The sequence below is a fragment of the Pyxicephalus adspersus genome, chromosome 5, assembly GCF_032062135.1.
Source record: "Pyxicephalus adspersus chromosome 5, UCB_Pads_2.0, whole genome shotgun sequence".
Classification (NCBI taxonomy): domain Eukaryota; kingdom Metazoa; phylum Chordata; class Amphibia; order Anura; family Pyxicephalidae; genus Pyxicephalus; species Pyxicephalus adspersus.
This window is the reverse complement of record NC_092862.1, coordinates 142,662,166-142,683,760: the sequence shown is the minus strand read 5'-3', so window position 1 is coordinate 142,683,760 and position 21,595 is coordinate 142,662,166. Positions and strand designations below refer to the sequence as shown.

At 40.9% G+C, this 21,595-nt stretch overlaps 1 protein-coding gene across 1 annotated transcript in view; it reads left to right on the top strand.

Annotated features, from left to right (window-relative positions):
- The first annotated feature begins 9,541 nt into the window (after positions 1-9,541).
- The window catches only part of CRHR2 (corticotropin releasing hormone receptor 2), a 79,800-nt gene continuing 67,746 nt past the window's right edge, over positions 9,542-21,595 (top strand). The window contains exons 1-2 of the mRNA XM_072412977.1: positions 9,542-9,919; positions 10,004-10,123. Of these exons, the coding sequence (XP_072269078.1) occupies positions 9,715-9,919; positions 10,004-10,123 (325 nt within the window). The 5' untranslated portion in view covers positions 9,542-9,714. The remainder of the gene's footprint in view (positions 9,920-10,003; positions 10,124-21,595) is intronic.

Sequence of the window (21,595 nt, the reverse complement as noted above, 5' to 3'; positions counted from 1 at the left end):
TCACTGCTAACATTTAAAACAGTAATCAAAGGAAATGCAGCTAAAATTGTGACTCATGTGACCTCAGTCTGTATACTTTGTTTTCAGGTTAAAGTATTTTGTGCTTTTAGTTTAATAGATCACTTGTGCTTAAATTATTTTTTGTGCATTATTGTTGGGCACCAGTAGATGGAGCTGTGTCCTTATGTATGTTTGTAATGGCAGAAGTTTGTTACACACTTTACAATAACTTTATAGAACACAGCACCATCTATGGTGTGACCTGAGTATAAATTACGTATATATATATATATATATATATATATATGAAGAATGTAATTAACATAGTTTTAAATGAATCTGCATGGTGCAAACACTTAGCAAAAATATTTTTACCCTTTTGCTACCAGCAGTGTATATTGTACATAATAGACACAATGTAAAGTGTGAAACACTTGTGTCTCCAATGACAAGAGATTGTTACAAACTTTACATTGACTTTACAGGACACAGCGCCATCTAGGGTGTGACCAAAGTATAAACCAAGATTCTTTTTCTAATGGTATAATATAGGTTTATACTTGAGGATATCCATAAATAAATAAAGACAGAAAAGAAGTGAATTTAAGGACTAAATTTAAAATTATTCTGCATAGAACAAACACTAATTAATCACTTATTTTACCCTTTTGCTGCCAGCAGTGTATATGGTACATCACTGACAGCACCAGCTGGTAGACAAACAACCAGCTGTGGTAGAAAATTTTTTCAGTTGACTTAGAGCTTTAACATAGAAGAGACCTAAGCAAACTTGGTCATTCTATTGGCTCTACCACTCCTATGGGGAGAATAAGATCTGAAAAAGTTATCAGGATGTCACGACAGCAAAGCAAAAAAAAAAAAAATCAGATTATGAAATGTTAAGTAATCTTTAGGCCCCGGCAGCAGTAAATCACTGTTAAATATTAAACAATATTAAATAATTGCTAATAAATCACTGATTTATGTGGATAGGTCCTCTAACAAAAATCTAAGCTTTCTTTGTATTTTCAGCAATCAGTTTCCATGTGTTTCCAAGTTCCATCCAATGTGAAAAATGCAATATTAGCAGATTCTCAATGCACATTCCATAGAATTTCCGGGGAAATATCTGCAGTGTCTGAGGCATTTTTCTGCATTCCACATTTCTGTGTACTAACAGTGTTTTATGTCACATGAGTCAATGAATGTGTGTCATGAAAAATTAAATTATTCTATGTGCTTTTTTGGGGGATTGTGTTGTGTATTCCCATCACACAACATAATGAAATCATTCCTGAAACCGAGGGTGACTACTGCCTGGCAATAATTCCAAATATGTTGTCACCACACCCCAATCTGTCATCACAGACATATCACACAGACGAAAATCTTTTCCTGACTATGCAGGGTCTATTCTCCAGGAATGTGATATCATATGATCTCAGTGATCATAGTATAAGAGCAGATTTGAGTTTGAAGACATTTGTGCCTGTGCTAACAACATATGTTGCCTCTATGTAGGATTATATCCTGCAAATGGGAATATAAGGAGGATCACCAAATAATACGATTCTGATTGATCCACTGATTGGCACTTTGTAAATGACCTGATCTACACGTTATACGGGTACATAGAGATCACCATATTGATATTGGTGACACCCATGGGAAGTGATAGCTTTAATTTACCCTCTCCAACCACTACTTTTACAGTTGAGGACAAAAAAAGTGATCATCCAAACCCTAAATTTTAGATTTGGTTTTGCCCTAAAAATGCCATTAGAAAATTATTTTGGTTTAAATTCAAGTCACACCACTACATAATGCTGTGCCGTCATCTAAAGTGTGTAACAAACTCATGTGATTAAAGACATTAGTTTGTTACATGCTTTACATGAGCAACAGTGCTATCTACTGGTGGCCATAAGTAGTGCACAAGTGATCATTTAAAGTGAAACTAAAGTCACACATCAGGCAAGCCATTACTGCAGAAAGGGACAGATAATGTTGCTTCTTCAATAATCTCTTTTACCTGCCTGATTGTTCAGGATTTCTGGTGCTAAAACTGAGCTAGGCATTTGCTATGTTTTCATCCAATCCAATGATCCAATGATCCCAGCTTCTCTTGTGTGTGCTGGGGATGAATTAATGAAGGCATGCAGGAGCTATGTCATTCTGGCACGTCCAATTGAGATTTCCAAAGATCGTCTGTGGGAGGAAGAAGAAAAGGAAGCAGATTTAGTTCCACTTTACGAGCATGTGACCCAATAAAGGATACACACACTGAGCCCATTTGATTCTATTTTTTTCCTCTCCGAAATACATTTTAAATAAAACACAGCATAATACTTATATATTGTCATTTCTGTTAATAACTCTTTTAACACTAGCATTGACAGATGCATTGTGTGACCTAGGTTTATACTCGAGTCAAAGCATTTGTCTGTATTTTCTGGTAAAATAAGTACCTTTATATTTGGATTGTTCAATATTTGGGTATATAGGTAAATATTTACCTCTGTAAATTAGCAACCCTCAATGTTGAAAAATCCTTTTTTGTGGAGCTTTATTTTTTATATACTCTTAAAAAGTTTATTTTTTCAAGAAAAAAATAATGAGAATGGATTGTTTAAATCATTGCATGTTTTACTGACTGAGTGATGACCTAAACATTCTGCAATGTCTCTGGGTGGGGTAAAGTATTGTTTGGAGATTTTTTTTATATATGTATTACTTTCATAGTCAAGATGGATTAGATTGTTTGGAACTGGTATGATGAAGAGAAGGAAATGTTTCTAATGTAATTTGGCAGTCTGACCGATCAATTATGCTGCTGTTTATTTTGTGTATAGTTCAGAAGCGAAGGACTGCAAGTGGTTTAAATTGTGATTATTATTCACAGCAGTAACTCTACAAGTTTAACTTATGAATAAAATATGATAAAAGTAAGTTCAGTTTAGTGACTGTACCTAGAAAGTGATATCGGTGATTAAATTGAAATGTCTGCCATCTTCAGCTTTCCTTAGTAGAATCACATTTAGGAAGGAAAGGCGTAGTTTTGGTTCAAATCTCCAGCATCTTGCAAATGCTAAAATGTGGTTCTAGGTGGACGGACCCCTGAAATTTGCCTTTACACTGCGTGGCTCTAAAGCAGCTGAATGTTGAAATCTGATTAGCTAAGAGCCCTTTCTGACCCACAGGGCCTGATTCATTAAAGCTATCCAAGGCTAGAGAGGATACACTTTCATCGGTGATCCTGGCAAACCTGGAGTGGATCTGGTCTATGATTCAGAACATTTGCTAGGAAATAGCTAATCGCTTTGAAGAAATCCATTCCAGGTTTGCTAGATCACCCAGCTTCACTGATGAAGATTAGATTTGCATGGGGCAGCCCTTGTGATGCAGATATTTAGGCAACAACTATGCAGCCAAAAGTCAAATGTCAGTTTTGGGAACCACGCAGCGATCTGCCACAGCCAAAGCCGTGAGCTTAAAAGGGACTCAACCACTCCACTATACTTAAATGGTAGAGGTTGAGACAAAGGTGGAGCCCATGGCAGAATGCTGCAGCTCTCCAGGGGTCTGCACTGGGTTAATCAGAAGAAGCGTAAGTGATATTACAGCTCCATAATAATATGACTTGATGAGTTTCATGTAAAGACTTGAGTGGTCTGCACGGAGCCCCGACCTCACCCTAATGGGCACCTTTGAGTTAATTGAGAACACCAATTATTATGAGTCAGATCCTCTTATCCAACATCAGTATTAGGGAACTTCCGATGGTTCAGCAAAATTTTGGGCGAACCGATTTTGCGAAATCATCGTAAGATCGAGAAAATTATAACAGGAGGATTTACAGGGGATTCACAGGATTCCCTTGGAATCCTCCTGTTTGCGATCCCCGGGGCACTAGAGGTAAAATAGGGACAAGTATCCCCAAAAACCTCTAGTGCCCGGGGATTGCATGAATTTCAGAGCTGCAATCATTCTTGCAGCTCTGGGAATCCTGTTTGCGATCCCCGGCACAAATGAACACAAGTATCCCCATTCAAAAACCTCTAGTGCTCCCTGATTGGCTGAGAAAAACTTTTTTTGAAAACATTTTTTTTAAATCGAGCTCGATTGGCGAATTTACACCGGCCGAATTCACCGCAAGATCAAGTTTTAAAAACTCGCTTGCTCTAATCAGTATGACTTCTGAAATGTTCTTCTTGCTTAATGGACACAAATTCCCGCAGACCCCCTTTTTCAGGAATGCATTCCCAGAAGATTGGAGACCATTAGCCTCAAAGGTGGGCCAATTCCATTAATTGCCTTTTTTAATGGAATGTCCAACAAGGTGTGATGGTCATGTTCCCAAAATTTTGACCATACAGAGTTTCGTGTCACAACAATATTGGCTCTATTTATAAATTATTCCTCTAGCCGAATTCTCTGAAATTCGCTGTTGGTAAATTCTATGGTCGTATATTCTGCGACTTTCTGCTGAGAATGTGAGAACCAAGGAATCCCTGGCAAGGTAACCCAGAGAGAACCCTTCACAAAAACCAAATGACTTTGCCTTGAATCATCCAGGTGTCCATTTACCGTAATCTGCCTATTCGCCATCATACAGGAAAATGTTCAGTTACAGGCAACGAAATAATAAGGTTGCAGATTGCATTTCTGGAAAAGCCCCCTTTAAGTCCCAATCCGCAGTTACATAAAAATCCCCCCTCCGTGTCTTGTTTTCTCCGCAGCTCAATAAAGCTGACGGTTGTTTTACCAACATCCCCTGAATTTGCCTCATTCACTGAATATTGAAGTTGTTTTTTCCTGTTTTAGAATTGATGAATCCTACGTGGACAAATCACAGTAATGAAAGATACGAAGAGGGAAAAAAACCTCTTAACCTTTTCTAGAAATGATTGGATGTGTTGTGGAAGTGATGCATCAATATGTCTGTTCCTCGGGGTCGCTCATTACCGATTAGAAATGATTGCTGGGAGATTAGCAAAGACGATGCAATGGATTTAAAGGGAACTTCTTGGGATATATGTGACCTGGCTGAGATGCTGGTGAATATGATACTGGCTGCCTGCCTGTGGATTCACGCATTCCTAGGTCTCAAGAAGCCTGCTGATCTGCAATCTCTTAAAGAACCCAAAGCCACCGGATCTCCATGCAAGCCTACAGCCAGGGAATTAGATGGGGAAATCAGCAATGAAGTCTCCATAATGAGATGAACTCAGCTAGAAGCCCCAAATCCAAGAGTTGGTCATCACCCAACAACCGGAAATGGTGCTTGTGCAACCTGAGATGTCATTGGACATGACGGTGCAGAGGAACATTTCCCCCAAAAGGTGGCACCATACTAGCACCGCCTGGAATCCTTACCTATGATGGATAAATGGTTTTATTTAGGCTAAAACTTCAATACAGTTGGGATAGTCTAGATTGGTCTTCACATTGAGCCTGATTTAATAAAGCTCCCCAAGGCTGGAGAAGATACTCTTTCATCAGTGAACCTGGTTGATCCAGGAAACCTAGAATAGATCTGTTCCAGAATTGCAAATTCCAAGTTACTTTTAACAAATCCATTCCAGGTTTGCTGGATCACCCAGCTTCACTAATGAAAATGTATCCTCTCCAGCCTAGGAGAGTTTGAATAAATTTGGTTCATTGGGTCTGATTTATTAAAGCTCTCCAGGACTGGAGAAGTCAATCTATCATGGGAGAATCGAGGTAATCCAGCAAACCTGAATTGGAATTCTTAAAGATAATTTGCTATTTATTGTCAAATGCTTTCAATCCTGGACCAGATCTGTTGCTGGAATAATCCGCTGAGCATGCGCAGAAATCTGGAGCCATCAGGTAGGTAGGAGAGATTATTGCAGAATGGACATCGCCTGTCCCTTTCTGCAATATTACCTTGCCTGATTATGTATTCCTAAAAGTGGATCTGAAATATATCTTAAAATTAAAAAGTTGCAGTCAGTCGTTTTTATATTGCAGGAGGGAAAGGTGATGTTTTTTCTGCAATCAAACAAACTTACCTGTCCGTTCAGCATCTTCGTTATACTGTACAATGAGATGCTCATGCGTAGCTCAGTGCATGATCCCAACATATCTGGCTGAGAAAAGGAACTCCTGTGCACATGCGGATGTTCCAATACTCCAGCCAGGCCAATCAAAAGGCCCGGAATGTGGATCAGGTGAGAATCAGGGGATGTTGGCAAAGGATCAAAGAGAAGTGGATTAATTATTAATAATATTATTTCACATTATTTATATAGCACCGATATACTACGCAGCGCTGTACAAAGTCCATAGTCATGTCACTAGCTGTCCCTTGAAGGAGCTCACAATCTAATGTCTGTACCACAGTCATATGTCATTAATACAGTCTAAGGTCAATTAACCTAACTGCATTTTTTTGGGATGTGGGAGGAAACCCACACAAACTCCATGCAGATAGTGTCCTGGCCAAGATATGAACCTCAGACCAAAGAGCGCTGCCATTGCTGAGCCCTCTCGTCACGTATTGCTCTGGGGATCCTTGATCACACGCCAAATTCTTATTTGCCAATTAAAAAATTATAAAATATAAATTGACCCTAAGCGACCCCATGTTTCCTGTGCCGGCACATTGATGGAGTTTTTTTTTTGCAGCGACAATCATTTCAGTATGAGTGTGCATGCCGATGACAGGTACTCTTTGCAAACACTGGGTGGATGTTTTGCGCCTGCACGGCCCGCACATAAACATCTCGTTATTCAGGAGACAGCCGGGGTCATGAGCAGTCGGTAATTTATGTTTCCTGAGGAGCTTCAATTTGCTTTAAAGTGTCTGCGTAAATATTGTGGTTTTCTCATATTTTCAGAAAGACATTTTTCTGGTCTCTGCGAATTGCCTAAATCGGTGAAATACCAGAAAGATTTGATTTATAAATCCCGGGAGTGCGTCATCCTTGTTTACCCTCATTAATGCTCTATGGGAGGTATTTAAAGTGTACCTGTCATGAGAAAAAAATGGAGGGTCCTGGTACTGACCTACCTCTATAAAAGCCACTTACCTAGCCCTAGCTGCAACTGTTATATTGACCTAGTGGTCAGCTCCACCTACATCTGCACCTTTCCTTTGCCACAAGGAACCAATTAGATTACCCCTGGTAAGTCCAAAATTGTCCCCTGGAGCTTAGATGGCTGGGGACTTCCCTGTCCTTCCCCCCATAGCACAGGGCGGGAACAATCACTAAGCCACAGCGCTGTCACTGGGGCAGGAGAGGAGGGAGTCACATGATCTCCATACCCAGCTGTACTAAGAGGTACCTGTGTGTGCAGACAGGGGTTAGTTAAGTAGCGTAATATTTAAAGAGGACCTGTCACCAGACTATAACACAAACCTTCCCATAGGACTGTGTGGGCATTTACCATTTTATGTATGCTGTACCTACAAAATCCTGCCAAAACCACTGCCATCTTGGATGTCGGTCCAGGAAGACAGCATGACACCCCACACCATTGTTCTTCCATTGACAGTTACAGAAAAGGGGAGGGGCTGAGGAGCTGGGCCAGCACAGAGAGTGATTAGAAATGCAAAGAAGGAAGGGGCTGCTAGGAAATTGACTCCTCTTGGAGTAGATCCATGGTGCTGGCAGCTGGCTCTGGTATTTGGCAGGCGCCATCAATGCACCCCCTGTGACCTCCAGAGAAACCCTGGCTGGGAATGGCCGTCCCCTGGTTGTGGAGCTTTAAAAAATATAAAATTGTTTTGGTTTTCCACCTCTGCCCATCTCCTACATGAAGTGGTTCAGATGAGGACGGTGGAGGCCATCGGGGGCTCAGCCTCTAATTAGTCAGTGCTGAAGGTGATTTCGCCTGTCAGATGGGTCGGCTTTGAAGAATTTTTCTGCTCAGAAGTCAGAAGTATGAGAATCGAATGTAAAAAATCTTGCAAGGGAACCGATGAGTAGAGTCTCCTGGCATGCAGCAAAGAGAGAGAAACTGGGCCACAGTCACATCACATTTTATTGTTAAATGGGGTCATTAGAGGGGTGCAGAATACCTAGGAAGTTGTAAATCTGCCCTCTAGCCTTCCCTTCTTTATTCTGCCCTCCAGCCTCCCTATAATTATTTTGCCCTCAGCCTCCCCTTCCTTATATTTGCCCCCTGGTCTCTTCTTCATTAAATCTGCCCTCCAGCCTTCCCTTCAGTCTTGCACAGTTGTAACGGCTCCTGTCCAGGTCTGAAATTGCTTCCTCTGAATTCCCTGCAAACTGGAAGCTTCTTACAAATTATAATAAAAACTGCAACACAGATGGAGCTCCTTGGAGGAGGTCTAGGATCATCTAGCCCCTCCCTCCTCATCCTGTCCTGTGCTCCGCCCCTTAAATAAACTGGTCAGCATCCCATGTGGGCGTTACCTTGGTCTTCATCCAGCCTGCAAGGGACCACCCCCTCCTCTAGACCAACACCTATCAAAGCCTTATATTATATGCATGGCTCCGCCCAAGAGCAACCCCCTTCTTCTATAAGATCTGGGGACTTTGGGGGCAGCAATACTGAGACCGTCAAAAAATAAAAAAAAGCTGTTTATAAAAGGAAGCAAAGGGAAAATAAGGTAAAAGAAAGGGAAGAAAAGGGAAAGAAAATGGGAAGAGAGAGGGCAGAAGGGGAAAGGGGAAGGAAAAGGAAAAGGAAGGGAAGGGAAGGGAAAGGGAATATAAAAGAAAATGGAAGAAGAAGGGAAGCAAAGGGAAAGGGAACAGAAAGGAAAGGAAAAAGGAAGGAGAAGAGAAGGGAAGGGAAGCAAAGGTCAAGGTAAGGAAAAGGAAAAGGGAAAAGAGAAGGAAATAGGAAGGAAAGGGGAAAGGGAAGAGGAAAGAAACGGAATGGGGAGTTAAGGGAAAGTAATGGAAATAGAAAAGTAAAGAAAGGGAAAGCAATAAAATAAATTACACAATGTATGCCCAGGATTCAAGCTTTTCTCTGTCTTGGTACAAGGAACCATGCAGAGAAATTTGCTCATCGTGCTGCTTTTACTTTCACTGTCCATTCACAGACCTGTAAGTAAAACTGCAGCAGAAAAGATCAGCTCTTTCCCTCGCCAGACCAAACTCTGTATCAAAGCTGTGTAAATCTCAGGGCTGGATAGACAGAAATACAACCACATCATCAGCTATAAATCCCCCCCATGTATGCATTTCATCAGATAATAAATAATCTGTAAAGATTGTAAACTCTTCAGGGCAGGGTCCTCTCCTCCTCCTGTGTCACTGTCTGTATCTGTCCAGCATCTGCAACCCCTATTTATTGTACAGCGCTGTGTAATATGTTGGCGCTATATAAATACTGTTTATTATTAATAATAATAAATCTGTTCTGTGCGCGGCTCACAGTTTTTTATTTATTGTCTATGGTATGATATGTGCAGACATTTGTTTTCTTTTGTGGACTGAAAAAGAAAAATCAATTAGCATGCGTTCTTTTTTTGTTGTTCTGGACAACTGCAAAGAGAAGGAGGGGGCAAAGTATAGAAGTGGGAGAGAGAGGGGGCAGAAGGAGGCTGAGAATATGAAGAGGAGGATGGGGGTATTGATGCTGGGCGTAGTGCAGCTTTGGTAGAGCTCTGCACATGCTGACATCAATGAGCCCAGCGCAGGCACCTCCAAGAATCAGCCCCTTCACCCTCTGTGATTGGCTGCTCTGCTGAGTCTTATACCCTGGGAGCACATGAAACTCCCAGCTGTCAGTCTCAGCATCGAATCCTCCACATCCCAACATCAGCACCAGCTCAGGCACCCTGCTGGCAGCTTCACCATGATGGACAGCACTATCTTTGAGATTTTCATAGATGAATTTGATGCCAACTGCAGCCTCTTGGATGCCTATCAGGACTCCTTCCTCACCATCAATCATTCCTTCCTGCCCTTTGATGGTAGGCAGCTTTAGGAAGTATCAGGAACTCCTGAAGATTCTTCTTCTTTGTCATTTCATTTATTTTCTCTCCTTTTTTGTAAAGGTCCCCACTGCAGTGCCACCATCGACCAGATTGGCACCTGCTGGCCACGCAGTATTGCCGGGGAACTGGTGGAGAGACCCTGCCCGGATTCCTTCAATGGCATCAAGTACAACACCACCAGTAAGTGAAAAGTTTGATTTGTTTTTTGGTGGGCTGTGCGGTCACATTGGTGTGTGACATTGGCAAATGTGCAATATAATATAGGGAAAGGATTGCATCTGGCTGCAGAGGGTATTATATCTCATGGTATTAAGCTGTGTGTATTATAATCAATTAATGGATGAAAAAATATTAATAATATTCTATATATTTATATATTGGTAATAATTCACTTTAAAGTCAGTAATATATTTTATTGTATTCAACTCCATAATTATATATATATATATATATATATATATATATATCATGGTATTGAGCTGTGTGTGTTGTAATCAATCATTGGATGAAAAAATATTAATAATATTCTATATATATATTGGCAATAATTCTCTTTAAAGTCAGTAATATATTTTATTGTATTCAACTCCAGGATTATATATATATATATATATCATGGTATTGAGCTGTGTGTTGTAATCAATCCATGAATATAAAAATAATTATAATATTATATATTTAAAGTTAGTAATATATTTTATTGTATTCAGCTCCAGGATTTTTTATATATATTATGTTTTAAAGCAATCCATATATAAAAAATATTTGTGTCATTGTTTGTTATTATTTATTTGTATGCTTATTTATGTTACCACTATTGATTTTTTATGCTTAGTGCTTTCAACCAAGTCAGTGCTGCAATCTACTTTGATAAAAATGGGGCAAGTAATCCCCAAGAAACTAACTGAACACTTATAATACACATAATCATTTCAGTATATAATAATACAATATCCTCTCCTGACCTATACTGTGGTTTAGAAAAAAATAATTTAAAGGAGTGTGATCAATGAGAGCCCCCCAAATCACCTTTCTCCCCCATGCAGCTGCCTGTTATGCCTGTTGGACAGATTTCTATGCAATATATATATACAGAATTCATAATATGTATGTGAATATGTCTCTCTGTATAGGTGTATATGTCTGCATCTCTCCCTCTCTTCTCCCTCTCACTTTCTCTCTCACTCTCTTCTCTCTTTCACTCTCTTTCTTTTCATTCTTTTCTCTCTCCAAACCTCTCTCTCTCTTTTCTCTTTCTGTTTACGAGCCCCCCTCTCAATCTCCCTCCCTCTATCCCCTTCTCTCTTCTCTCTCAGTCTCGGTCCCTCTTTTCCTCCCTTCCCTCTCTCTCTCTCTCTCTCTCTCTCTCTCTCTCTCTTTCTCTCTACAGGTAGTCCCTGAGTTACATACGAGATAGGGACTGTAGGTTTGTTCTTAAGTTGAATTTGTATGTAAGTTGGAACAGGTACACTATTTTAATAAATGCAATTAGTACAGATGTTTGTCTCATCATATTATTAGGCAGTATGGTGTCAGTTACTGTATAAAATCCTCACTATGAGCTAATCACAAACAAAGCAAAAAAAAAAACTTTATGGAGCCTAGACATTCATTAACTTCTGGAGCAAGCTGTGCTGGAGATACAGCCGCAGAGTTCGTCTTGGTCATTAAACAGTTATAGGATGTTGCACAAAAAACTCAGTCTCAGCTGTGTTTAGCAAAAGATTTCTTCTGCATGTCATGCGAAGCGCCCTCTCCCTTCATCATGCCTTCGTCCTGCACACCAGCGAGCAGGGAAGCCCTTTTCCTATCTAGGACTCGTTCGTATGTCAGATGTGCTTAACTCGGGGACTACCTGTATAAATATGTATATATATGAATGAGGTGTGAGGTTTGATAGCCCTTTGGTTACCTGTATGTGCTATTTGTTACAACATCATAACAATCACAATCACATCACAATCACATCACAATCAAAAGAAAAGAGGAACTGGCGGCACACTCAGAGGATGATTGCTGGATTTTGCAAATGTTGCTGCTTACTTTGTCCAACTGCTTTAGCCAAATGATTGCAATGACAATGATATGGAGGATGATCATGTGATCGGTGATAACCCAGTCCCTGCCTCTGTGTCTCTGAGTTGATCTATGGATTCAATGACCTGTATGAGTGATGTGACTTTCGATGATCTCCGGCTTCTCATTCATTTATTCGGCTCGTTGTCATCACTTTGGTATAATTTAGGAATTTTCACATCAATCTTAAAACTTAAGTTGTCTCCTCAAATATTGATTTACAATGGCATCTGACTGCCATGCCTGCATGCTCATCAAGGCACAAACTGGGTATCTTTTGTGAAAATGGAAATCTAAAATGTAATTGTGTGGATTTTCTATTACAAACGTTGCACGCAGAGAGCATTAAAAAGATTTTTCTTCTATAGCTGCTGCAGGGAGCATTGCAGGAAAGGCAGCAATATTACAGAGTGGGATGGAATGGATAGTAGAGGCTGGAAGGGTAGGAAAATATTATTAACCAATAGAAGGGTAGGATTACTGGAGACTAAGAGAGATGGAACAATATAAACTGAGTGGTTAGGAAGGCTGGTGTATGGAAGGATAAGGAACCAGAGGCTGGGAGGATAGAAATACTGAAGGCTGGGTGGATAGTAATGCTAATAACTAGGAGTATAGAAATACTAGAGACTGGAAGGGTGGGAATGAAAGGGACTGGAAGGTAAGAAATGTTAGAAGCTGGAAAGAAAGTAATGCTTGCAGGGTTGAAACTACGAAGTTTTGGAGTGCAGAAAAGGCTGGAGGAAGCTGGAAAGGTAGGAATGCTGGAGGCTGGCAGAGCACAAGTTCTTAAGGCTGGGAATGTATCAATACTGCGGTGTGAAAAGGTAGAAATGCTGGAGATGAAAAATCTAGCTTTTTAAAGGGCAGGGTTAGTAGAATCTGTAGGGATAAGAATTTTAGAAGCCATGAAGTTATAATGCTAGGCATTTGAAGGCAATGAATGCTAGAGGCTGGGAGGGTAGGAATGCTAGAGGCTGAGAGGATAGGAATGCTAGAGGCTGGGAGGGTAGTAGATATGCTAGAGGCTTGGAGGTTAAGAATGCTAGAGGCTGAGAGGGTAGGAATGCTAGAGGCTGGGAGGTTAGGAATGCTAGAGGTTGGGAGGGTAGGAATGCTAGGGGCTGGGTGGGTAGGAATGCTAGAGGCTGGGAGGATTTAAATACCTGAACCTAGATTTGTATGAATACTTGAGGCTGTGGGCTGTGTAAGAATACAAGAAGCTGGAAATTCTGAATATTAGAGGCTGGGAAGGAAGGAATACAAGAAACTGGAAGGGTGTGATTACTAGAGGTTGTGAGCGTATGAATAACAAAGTCTGAGAGAGTAACAATAATAGAGACTGGAAGGGTAGTAATACTAGGGGTTTGACATGAATAATGAAGGCTAGAATGGAATATGAGAAACTTGGAAGGGTGGGAATGCTAGAGACCGAAAAGGATGAAATATTGGAGACTGGCATGGCAATTCTAGAAACTGGAAGTATATACTTCTAGGGGCTGAACGGGTAACAATTCTGGAGGCTAGACAGGTATGACGTATAGAGGCTGTAAGTTCGTAGCTGGAAAAGTGTAATTACCGGAGGATGGGAGGGTAGCAATAATGGGAACTATTACGCAGTGCTGTACATTAAATAGGGGTTGCAAATGACAGACAGATACAGACAGTGACACAGGAGGAGGAGAGGACCCTGCCCCGAAGAGCTTACAATCTAGGAGGTGGGGGAAGTATCACACAATAGGAGGGGGATATGGAATGGTGGGAAGTAGTGAGGGTTTAGGAGACAGAAGAAGACGGGTAGGTGAGGTTGAAGCGTTGGGTTTGAGGGCTCTTTTAAATGAGCAGAAGGAAAGAGCAACTCGAATAGGACGAGGAAGACCATTCCAGAGAGTCGGGGCAGCTCTAGAAAAGTCTTGGAGCCGTGTGTGTGATGAGGTTATGAGTGAGGAAGTCATTAGTAGGTCATTGGAGGAATGAAGGAATACTAAAGGTTGGAAGATGTAGTTCAGTGATTGTGGCTCTGCCCACCTAGTGGATATCAGTGCTTTGTGACCAATCGTTCCTTTTTCTTGGCATGGAACAGTAATAGAAGGCCAGTCTTTGCTCCATGAAATAAATCCACACAAGGAAGGGTTTAGTCAGGCGCTCGGCATGTTATAGAGAGAAGACTTCAGCAGACCCCAGGGGAACATACAAGCCCCCTCACCCATATCAGGTCCCTAATGTCCATTTTTGGGCCCATTAGGAAGCTCTGTGTGAGTTTTTATTGTAGATCGCTCTATTATAATACTGCTGTCCCCTTTCATTGATTATCACAACATTGTAACAGATTTATCAACAATATTACATTTGGATTATATAGGTTATAGTGCTATGTTGCATTGAATTAAACGGCCAATCAGATGCAGAAAATAAAAGATGAAACTTGATGAACCAGAACCTAATTTTCCTATTTCCTATGTCACTCATGTTGTATCATTTGCACAATCATAAGTTATTCAAATCAGCGGTTAATTAGTTACCAGGAACTCATCACTGCTATAACAATATACTTGCACACATAGAAGATCACTGACTAGATAAGATGTCATGTTTTATCTGAGGTTATCAATGTCTGGATCAATGCCAATGTAATCCCCAACAGAAAATAAGAGCAGCCTAGCAGTCCTTAGATGAGGTGCCTGCATTAGGTTTTCAATAGGTATGTCCTGTACTTGCTGAAAATGTTCCTGGTCTTAAAAATGAAAATGAATGCAGCTTCCAAATCCAAAGGACTGGGCTGCAATATATTACATTTCTTATTTTTGGATTTAGGTATCCTTAGATCCATGCATTGGTGGAACGTACACGTGCATACTGTGCTTGTGTGCATTGCCATTATTTCTTATTGGCAGACGAATACAATGCAAAGCACAGTGGACCACCAAAAAAGGTGAATGCATGTTTTTTCATGAGCTTTCATGTGTTAGACGGTGAATGTGAATGGACTTAATACAATGGACAATCCCAGCACACAATCATTCCCTGGACCCTTTAAGGTTACCCTGTAACAAATTCCCTCCACTTGTGGTCATTTTGAATATATTGGCCTGATTTTTGTTAAATCTCTCTGCTATTGGAGAATATACACTTTTATGGGAGAAACCAAGCAAACCTGGGATAGATCTGGTCCAGGATTGAAAACATAACAATAACAATATCCAATGATTTTTCCCAGGCTTGCTGGATCTCCCAGGTTCTCCCATAGTAATCTATCTTCTCCTGTAATAAATTAGGCCCATTATTTGCATGGCACTGTCCATGTCCAAGGCTCCTGACTACAAACCGCTCTGACGATTTCTCTCCACTGTTGGCATTCTTATTAATAATTTTCAGCGACAGTAGAAATGAACGAGTACTGTACAGACAGGCTGATCTATGGAGGAGGAGGTATCCTGCAGCGTCCTCCCCATAGGGAACATCAGCGTCGTTAGCTGGCGGTTGTTCAATCATCTGGCAGGACGCATTGCTTGGCAATGTCATGGGACGGCTGTACCCTGTACAGATGCTAGAGTGCCACCCGGGTACAAGTTGTGCCATCTGCAGGTAGCTGCCGGTGGTATTGCCTGGCTGTTTCTGAATTTCCCCCTGAGCTCCTATACTGTATATAGAATGCAGCAAATCTGCTTATAATGCAAACGAGTCTTCCAGGTGCATGTGTTTCAATGACAGCCATTGTTTCCCACCCTGTGAATGTTAAACTGCTTTAAAAATTCACCCAATTTTAAGACACAAAACAAGCACACAGAGGCCGTAACTCCTGATCTGCATGCTTGTCTCTAACAAGTAATGAAGACTTCGGATCAGCATGACAGTCAGGCAATTACAGATTTCAGAAGGAGAGGTCGGCACCAGCGGCTTCCTTCAAAGGTAACCTGTCATAGGGGAGCTGCCGCTATCACAACACTTATTAGGATATAATATGAAAAAGCAGACAGCAGCGCAGCTCCCGCATTTAATCAGGCGAGAGAGAACTGCAGCAGAAAATCTGAAATGATATTTCATTATTCTAATCGCTTGAGGAAAGTAGGAATTATGAACCGTATGGGCAGCATGGTGGCTCAGTGGTTAGCACTCCCCGGTCCCAGGTTCAAATCTCAGCCAGGACACTATCTGCATGGAGTTTGCAGGTTCTCCCCGTATTTGTGTGGGTTTCCTCCGGGTAATCCAGTTTCTTCCCACATTCCAAAAACATGCATTTAAATTATTTGGCTTCCCCCTAATTCACTGTAATAGAGACATATACTGAGCTAGGGGCATTAGATTGTGAGCTCCTGAGGCACAGCTAGTGACATGATTATGGACTTTGTACAGCGTTGCCTAATATGTTGGCGCTATATAAATACTGTGTAGTAATAATAATCATTGCAAACCCTACAGTTGGACTGTAAACCTGTGCCAAAGAGCTTACAATCTAAAATAAATGATCTGCATTTGATGTCTTGCTGCCTGTAATTACTAAGCCTTTTATTTGCGCGTTGTATTGCGGCAGACATCTGCGGAGGGTGATGTTGCCGTTACAATACGCAGTTCGCTGGCAGCAAATAATGGTAATTCGCTTCTTTTGTTTGGCGTCGCCTGTTAGCCGCTGCCATTGTGTAGATAGAACTGTAGGAAGCAGGTGCCCATAGGAGTTGTGTAAGAAAGCTTCTTTCTATAATGAGTCTTTGATGAGGGTAATTAGCGAAATTTCTTACACCAAAGCCTTCTGGGAGAGGCCGGCTTGTCTGGGAAGAGATCCGCCGACTGCACGGCTGAGAGAGTTTAAACAGGCGCTGCGGGGTGTAATGGTCCTAATTTAATAAACACCAGACGAACGCGCCAATTCCGATCTGGAACGCCAATGACATTTTCACCGGCTGGTCGGACCCGGCTGTTGAACTGATATTGAGTTTAATGAATACTCTCCTTCCGCAGAAATGTTATTTTTATGTTCTTGTAATTAATTGACCCTGCAAAGTGATACTTTGTTGTTGGAAGTATTTAAAGGGAAACAATATTCTTTTTTAATTTCCTCAGTGTGATTGTGCATTAATGATGTAAAAGCCATGTTAATCATTTATGATTATATAGATAATGAAGGGGGATTAGTATTTGCTTGTTACATATGCAGGCTCAGCTTCCTGCTTCACAGTGCAATTCAATGATGTATTCTTGTTTCCTTCTCTCAGTCCTTCTAAAAAAATAATGAACCTGATTTGATAAAGCAAACCTGCTGATCTAGCATTTGCCAACCAATAGCAATTCATTTTAAGAAATCTATACCAGGTTAGCTGGATGACCCAGGTTCTCCCATGATAGTCTATTTTCTCCATTCTTGGGAAGCTTTATTAAATCAGGTGCAATGACTTGTGTATGTGGCTTACATTTAATTACAGTAGTTGTTAGACAATTAGGCTGTGCAAATGCAGAGAAATGCAGTGAGGAATCTGCAGCGCTAAATACATAATATATGTTACAATATTGTACAGAAAAAATGATTTCCTTTATAGTGATAAATAAATATTTGCTCAGTTAAAATATTCCAATGTTTGCCTTTAAAGGGAGATTGTATAATATTTTTAATCTTCTGCTGCAGAGCAAATACTGCAGGATAACAGAAAATAATTCTGCAAAGGAGGGGGAGGAAGAAAAATGGGTTTGAAGGCACGACTATTTTACAATATATAGAAAAGTTGTCTTCTGGCATCTCAGTGCAGGAAAGAGATGTGACCCTGGTGATGCCTAAATAAAGATGGCTCCATTTTTCAGACTGAATGGGAGTGCAGAGTCTCTTGGGATACCTACGTCACAAATCCAAGGAGGCTTCAGGCTGCTCCTTCTGTGCATGCCGGATGTGCAGAAGGGGCTTATCAGGCACTGAAAAAGAAGGTACGGATTTCACGCATGTGCAGTGATAGAGTCGGCTACATCACCTGATCCCACGCCTGTGCAGCTCAAGATCAGGTGATCTAGCCAAAAGAATAAAGAAAAAGGAAAGGGATGGTGGCACCTGCCGCTTCATCCAGACCAAAGCGATGGAGAATTCCAGATTCAAAGGTAAGTAGGGTTTTTTTATTTTTAGTACAGCTCTTTTAACATGAACAAATGCAGCAGTAAAGGTTTCAAGCGAAACTAAAGTGAAAATTAAAAAATGACACCCTTACTCCCTCCAGAGCTGTCTTCTATATGGTCCCACGTCATCCTGGTTTTCTTGCTTCATCTCGGCATGGAGGAAGCTCCGGGTGCTGCCATTTTCTGCCTTCTTCTTGAGTCTTCTGCCTATACCACCCAATCACGCAATGTGCATGCAAGAGATCGGATGCTGTATGCTGCTGTATTTGTAAAAAATAAATAAATAAAGTAGCGATCTCTAGCATGCAATTGGAACTTTCCAGAAGACACAGGAAGGAAATGGCGGCACCCGGCGCTTACTCCGCATCGGGATAAAGCAAAAACCAGGATGACGCAGGACCATATGGAAGACAGCTCCAGAGGTATCTGCAGAAATAAAGAGATCATTTTTTTTTTTATTTTCAATTTAGTTTAAACCTTTACTGCTGCATTTGTTCTTTTTCTTTTTTTAATGACTGAAAGGTCCCTTTCCTCAGGTATGCACAGAGCAGCCTGAAGCCCCCTAGGATATGTGATGTAGGTGGCAATGGGCTCCGCCATGGCAGAAGATGAGACTCTTTTTTTTTTAAAGCATTTTTAAAAAAAGAAAAAAAAAACATTTTTATGTTTTGTCTTATCTACCTTTTTATATAAAGTAAAAATTGTGGTGATAGTTCCACTTTAGGCACTAATACCAACCGACAAAAACCTGCAGCCAATGAATATTTGTCCCTTTGTTCTTTAAACAGCAGCACTTCTCCCAAGCGCAGTGCAGATGAGGAACCCAGAAGGTAAACTGTTCCAAACGTCTATAGGAACCAACTTCTCCTTTTATCTGTCCATGGTGTCTCTTCATCCTCAGGTCTGTGGGGCAATTCCTTGTTCTTCTTGCTAAAGATAGTCGTTGACTTGTGGCTGCATGTTTGGGGTCATTATCCTGAATGAGACCAATCAGATGCCTCCCTGATGGTATTGTAATATGGATAGGTAGTCACTGTTACCTTTGGAAAATAAGGAGACCAATCATTCTGGCCAAATACCCAATTCCAGAAGTGCAGCCTCAAACCTTCACTGATCCTCCACCATGCTTCACTGTTGATTGCAAACACTTATCCTTCTGCAGCTTTTTGGCAAACTCCATTTACAGCCAAATATTTTACATTTGCACCAAAGCACTTATTGCAAATTCTCTGCACATCAGTAATTTGGTTTCCTTGCATCGATGCCTCACTCTGTAGGACGTATGACTTTGCAGCCACAGATTTTCCAAGCAGACCATTGTAGATCTGTCTGGGCTGGTGGTGCCACAGAACGTCTTGTTATAAAAGGAAATCAGTATGATGAGTCTTTCTTCAGCCGTACTAAAGGTTTCTTGGCCGACCACTACGTTTTTTGTCTTTAGTGTTGCCTGCTTCTTTGTACTTCTGCAGAAAAAAATTGGACAGCTCGTTGGTTTCACCCGTCTTCCTTCAAGTTATTGAAATATTTTTTGTACATTTCCCTTGAAAGTTCTGCAGTGTGAAAGTCTTTGTATTGCAGTAAAATCTTTCTATGTCTTTTGTGGCTGTGCTCATCCTGGGCATTGTGTAAGATTTTATTTTATAAGTTCAAATGTAGGATATGACTGTTCCTTACTCCTTAGTTTTATTCTTTCTGATCCTATTTGATTCTCTACATGTTATCTTGTTGAATATATTTTACAAAAAAGGTTTTTCATGCATCTTCAAAGGCAACATTAAAAAAAGTCCTTTAAATAACATTATTCTGGCATCCTTTCTGGTTGGATGGGGATAGAGGGGAGGGTGCGAGGGTGGGGACCCCATTTCTTTAACTATACCAAGCACCAGACCTTGACTCAGGATTTGGGGTCTGAATGTTGAAGGAAAGAGCGGCTTCTCCACACATGGGCTCCATAAGGGAACTACCGAGGGGACTGGGTGCTGCCCCTTAACCATTCCCATAAATACAAAAATGTAAAAAACCATAACACTGGTAACATTCTTTAATAAAATACCCTTAAAAATGTAGTTTAGTATATCTGCAGAAGTACCGGTACATTCAGCACCAAGCACATTGTCCATTAATCACGATTACACAACTTCCAGTTATGTTTGCCCAATAGATCCCCTGCACTATGGGAATAGTATGGACGCAGGCTTTTCATTTGGAACCTAGGGTTCCTCCAAAAGTTGCTGGGGGTTCCTGGAGCAATGAGCAATTTGCACCTCTCAAGTCAGTAAAAGTGACCCCAATGATCTTTTTGGCTATCTGTAAGGGTGACATTCTTCCCAATGGCCAGCAATGTAAGAGGAATTCTTCCCACTGACCACCACACTAATATTATGTGATCTGTGGATATAATAATTATAGAAGGGGTTCCCTAAGATCTGAAAGTTATTTTAAGGATTCCCCCATGTTAAAAAAGCACTGGTGTAGAGTATCCCCAATGATATTATCAATCAGCCATTGCAGTGACCCCTGGTAACCCTCGATTGATTGATGAAATTAAAAGCAGAAGTTTGCTGGATGTGTTGCTGCCATAAAATGTCACCAGGCTGAAATAAAAAGACAAAATTCTTCATTGGTACAGAAACGTACAATAACCAGCTGCGAAAGTAATTTTACTAAAATAAGACTCTCATCCTAAAATTGTTTAGTAAAACATAATACGGTGGAACATATGCCAATAATACAAGGACATCACGTGTCCATTCTGCAATAAACACCCTGCCTGCTTACAATATTTTATTTTGTCAGTTCACTTTCATTGTAGTCCATAATATTTATTGACTTTATTGTTTTCTTTTTTTTATTTTTTGGAGGAACCAGCAGGTACAAATATATATAAAACCTAACATACAATAATGCAATCTATATGAACATCACTGAAAGAAGAAGGAAACAATAATAATATATGGATATGGAATGGTGGGAAGTAGTAAAGGTTTAGGAGACAGAAGAAGACGGGTAGGTGAGGTTGAAGTGTTGGGTTTTGAGGTCTCTAATAAATGAGCAGAAAGTAAAAGCAAGCCGAATAGGACAAGGAAGACCATTCCAGAGAGTCGGGGCAGCTCTAGAAAAGTCTTGGAGCAATGCGTGTGATAAGGTTATGAGTGAGGAAGTCATTGGTAGGTCATTGGAGGAGCGGCTAGGGGGGTATTTTTCTACCAGGGCAGAAAGATAAGTGGGACAAGAACTGTGGAGGGATTTGAAGGCAAAGCGCAGGAGATGAATTTGATTCTAAGGTGAAATGGAAGCCATCGTAAAAAAATACAAAGAGAGGCAGCAGAAGAGGAGAGGTGGGAAGGATGTGTATGGGGTAGGTAGGTGGGTAGGCTGTGTATGGGGTAGGTAGGTGGGAAGGCTGTGTATGGGATAGGTAGGTGGGATGGCTGTGTATGGAGTAGGTAGGTGGGAAGGCTGTGTATGGGGTAGGTAGGTGGG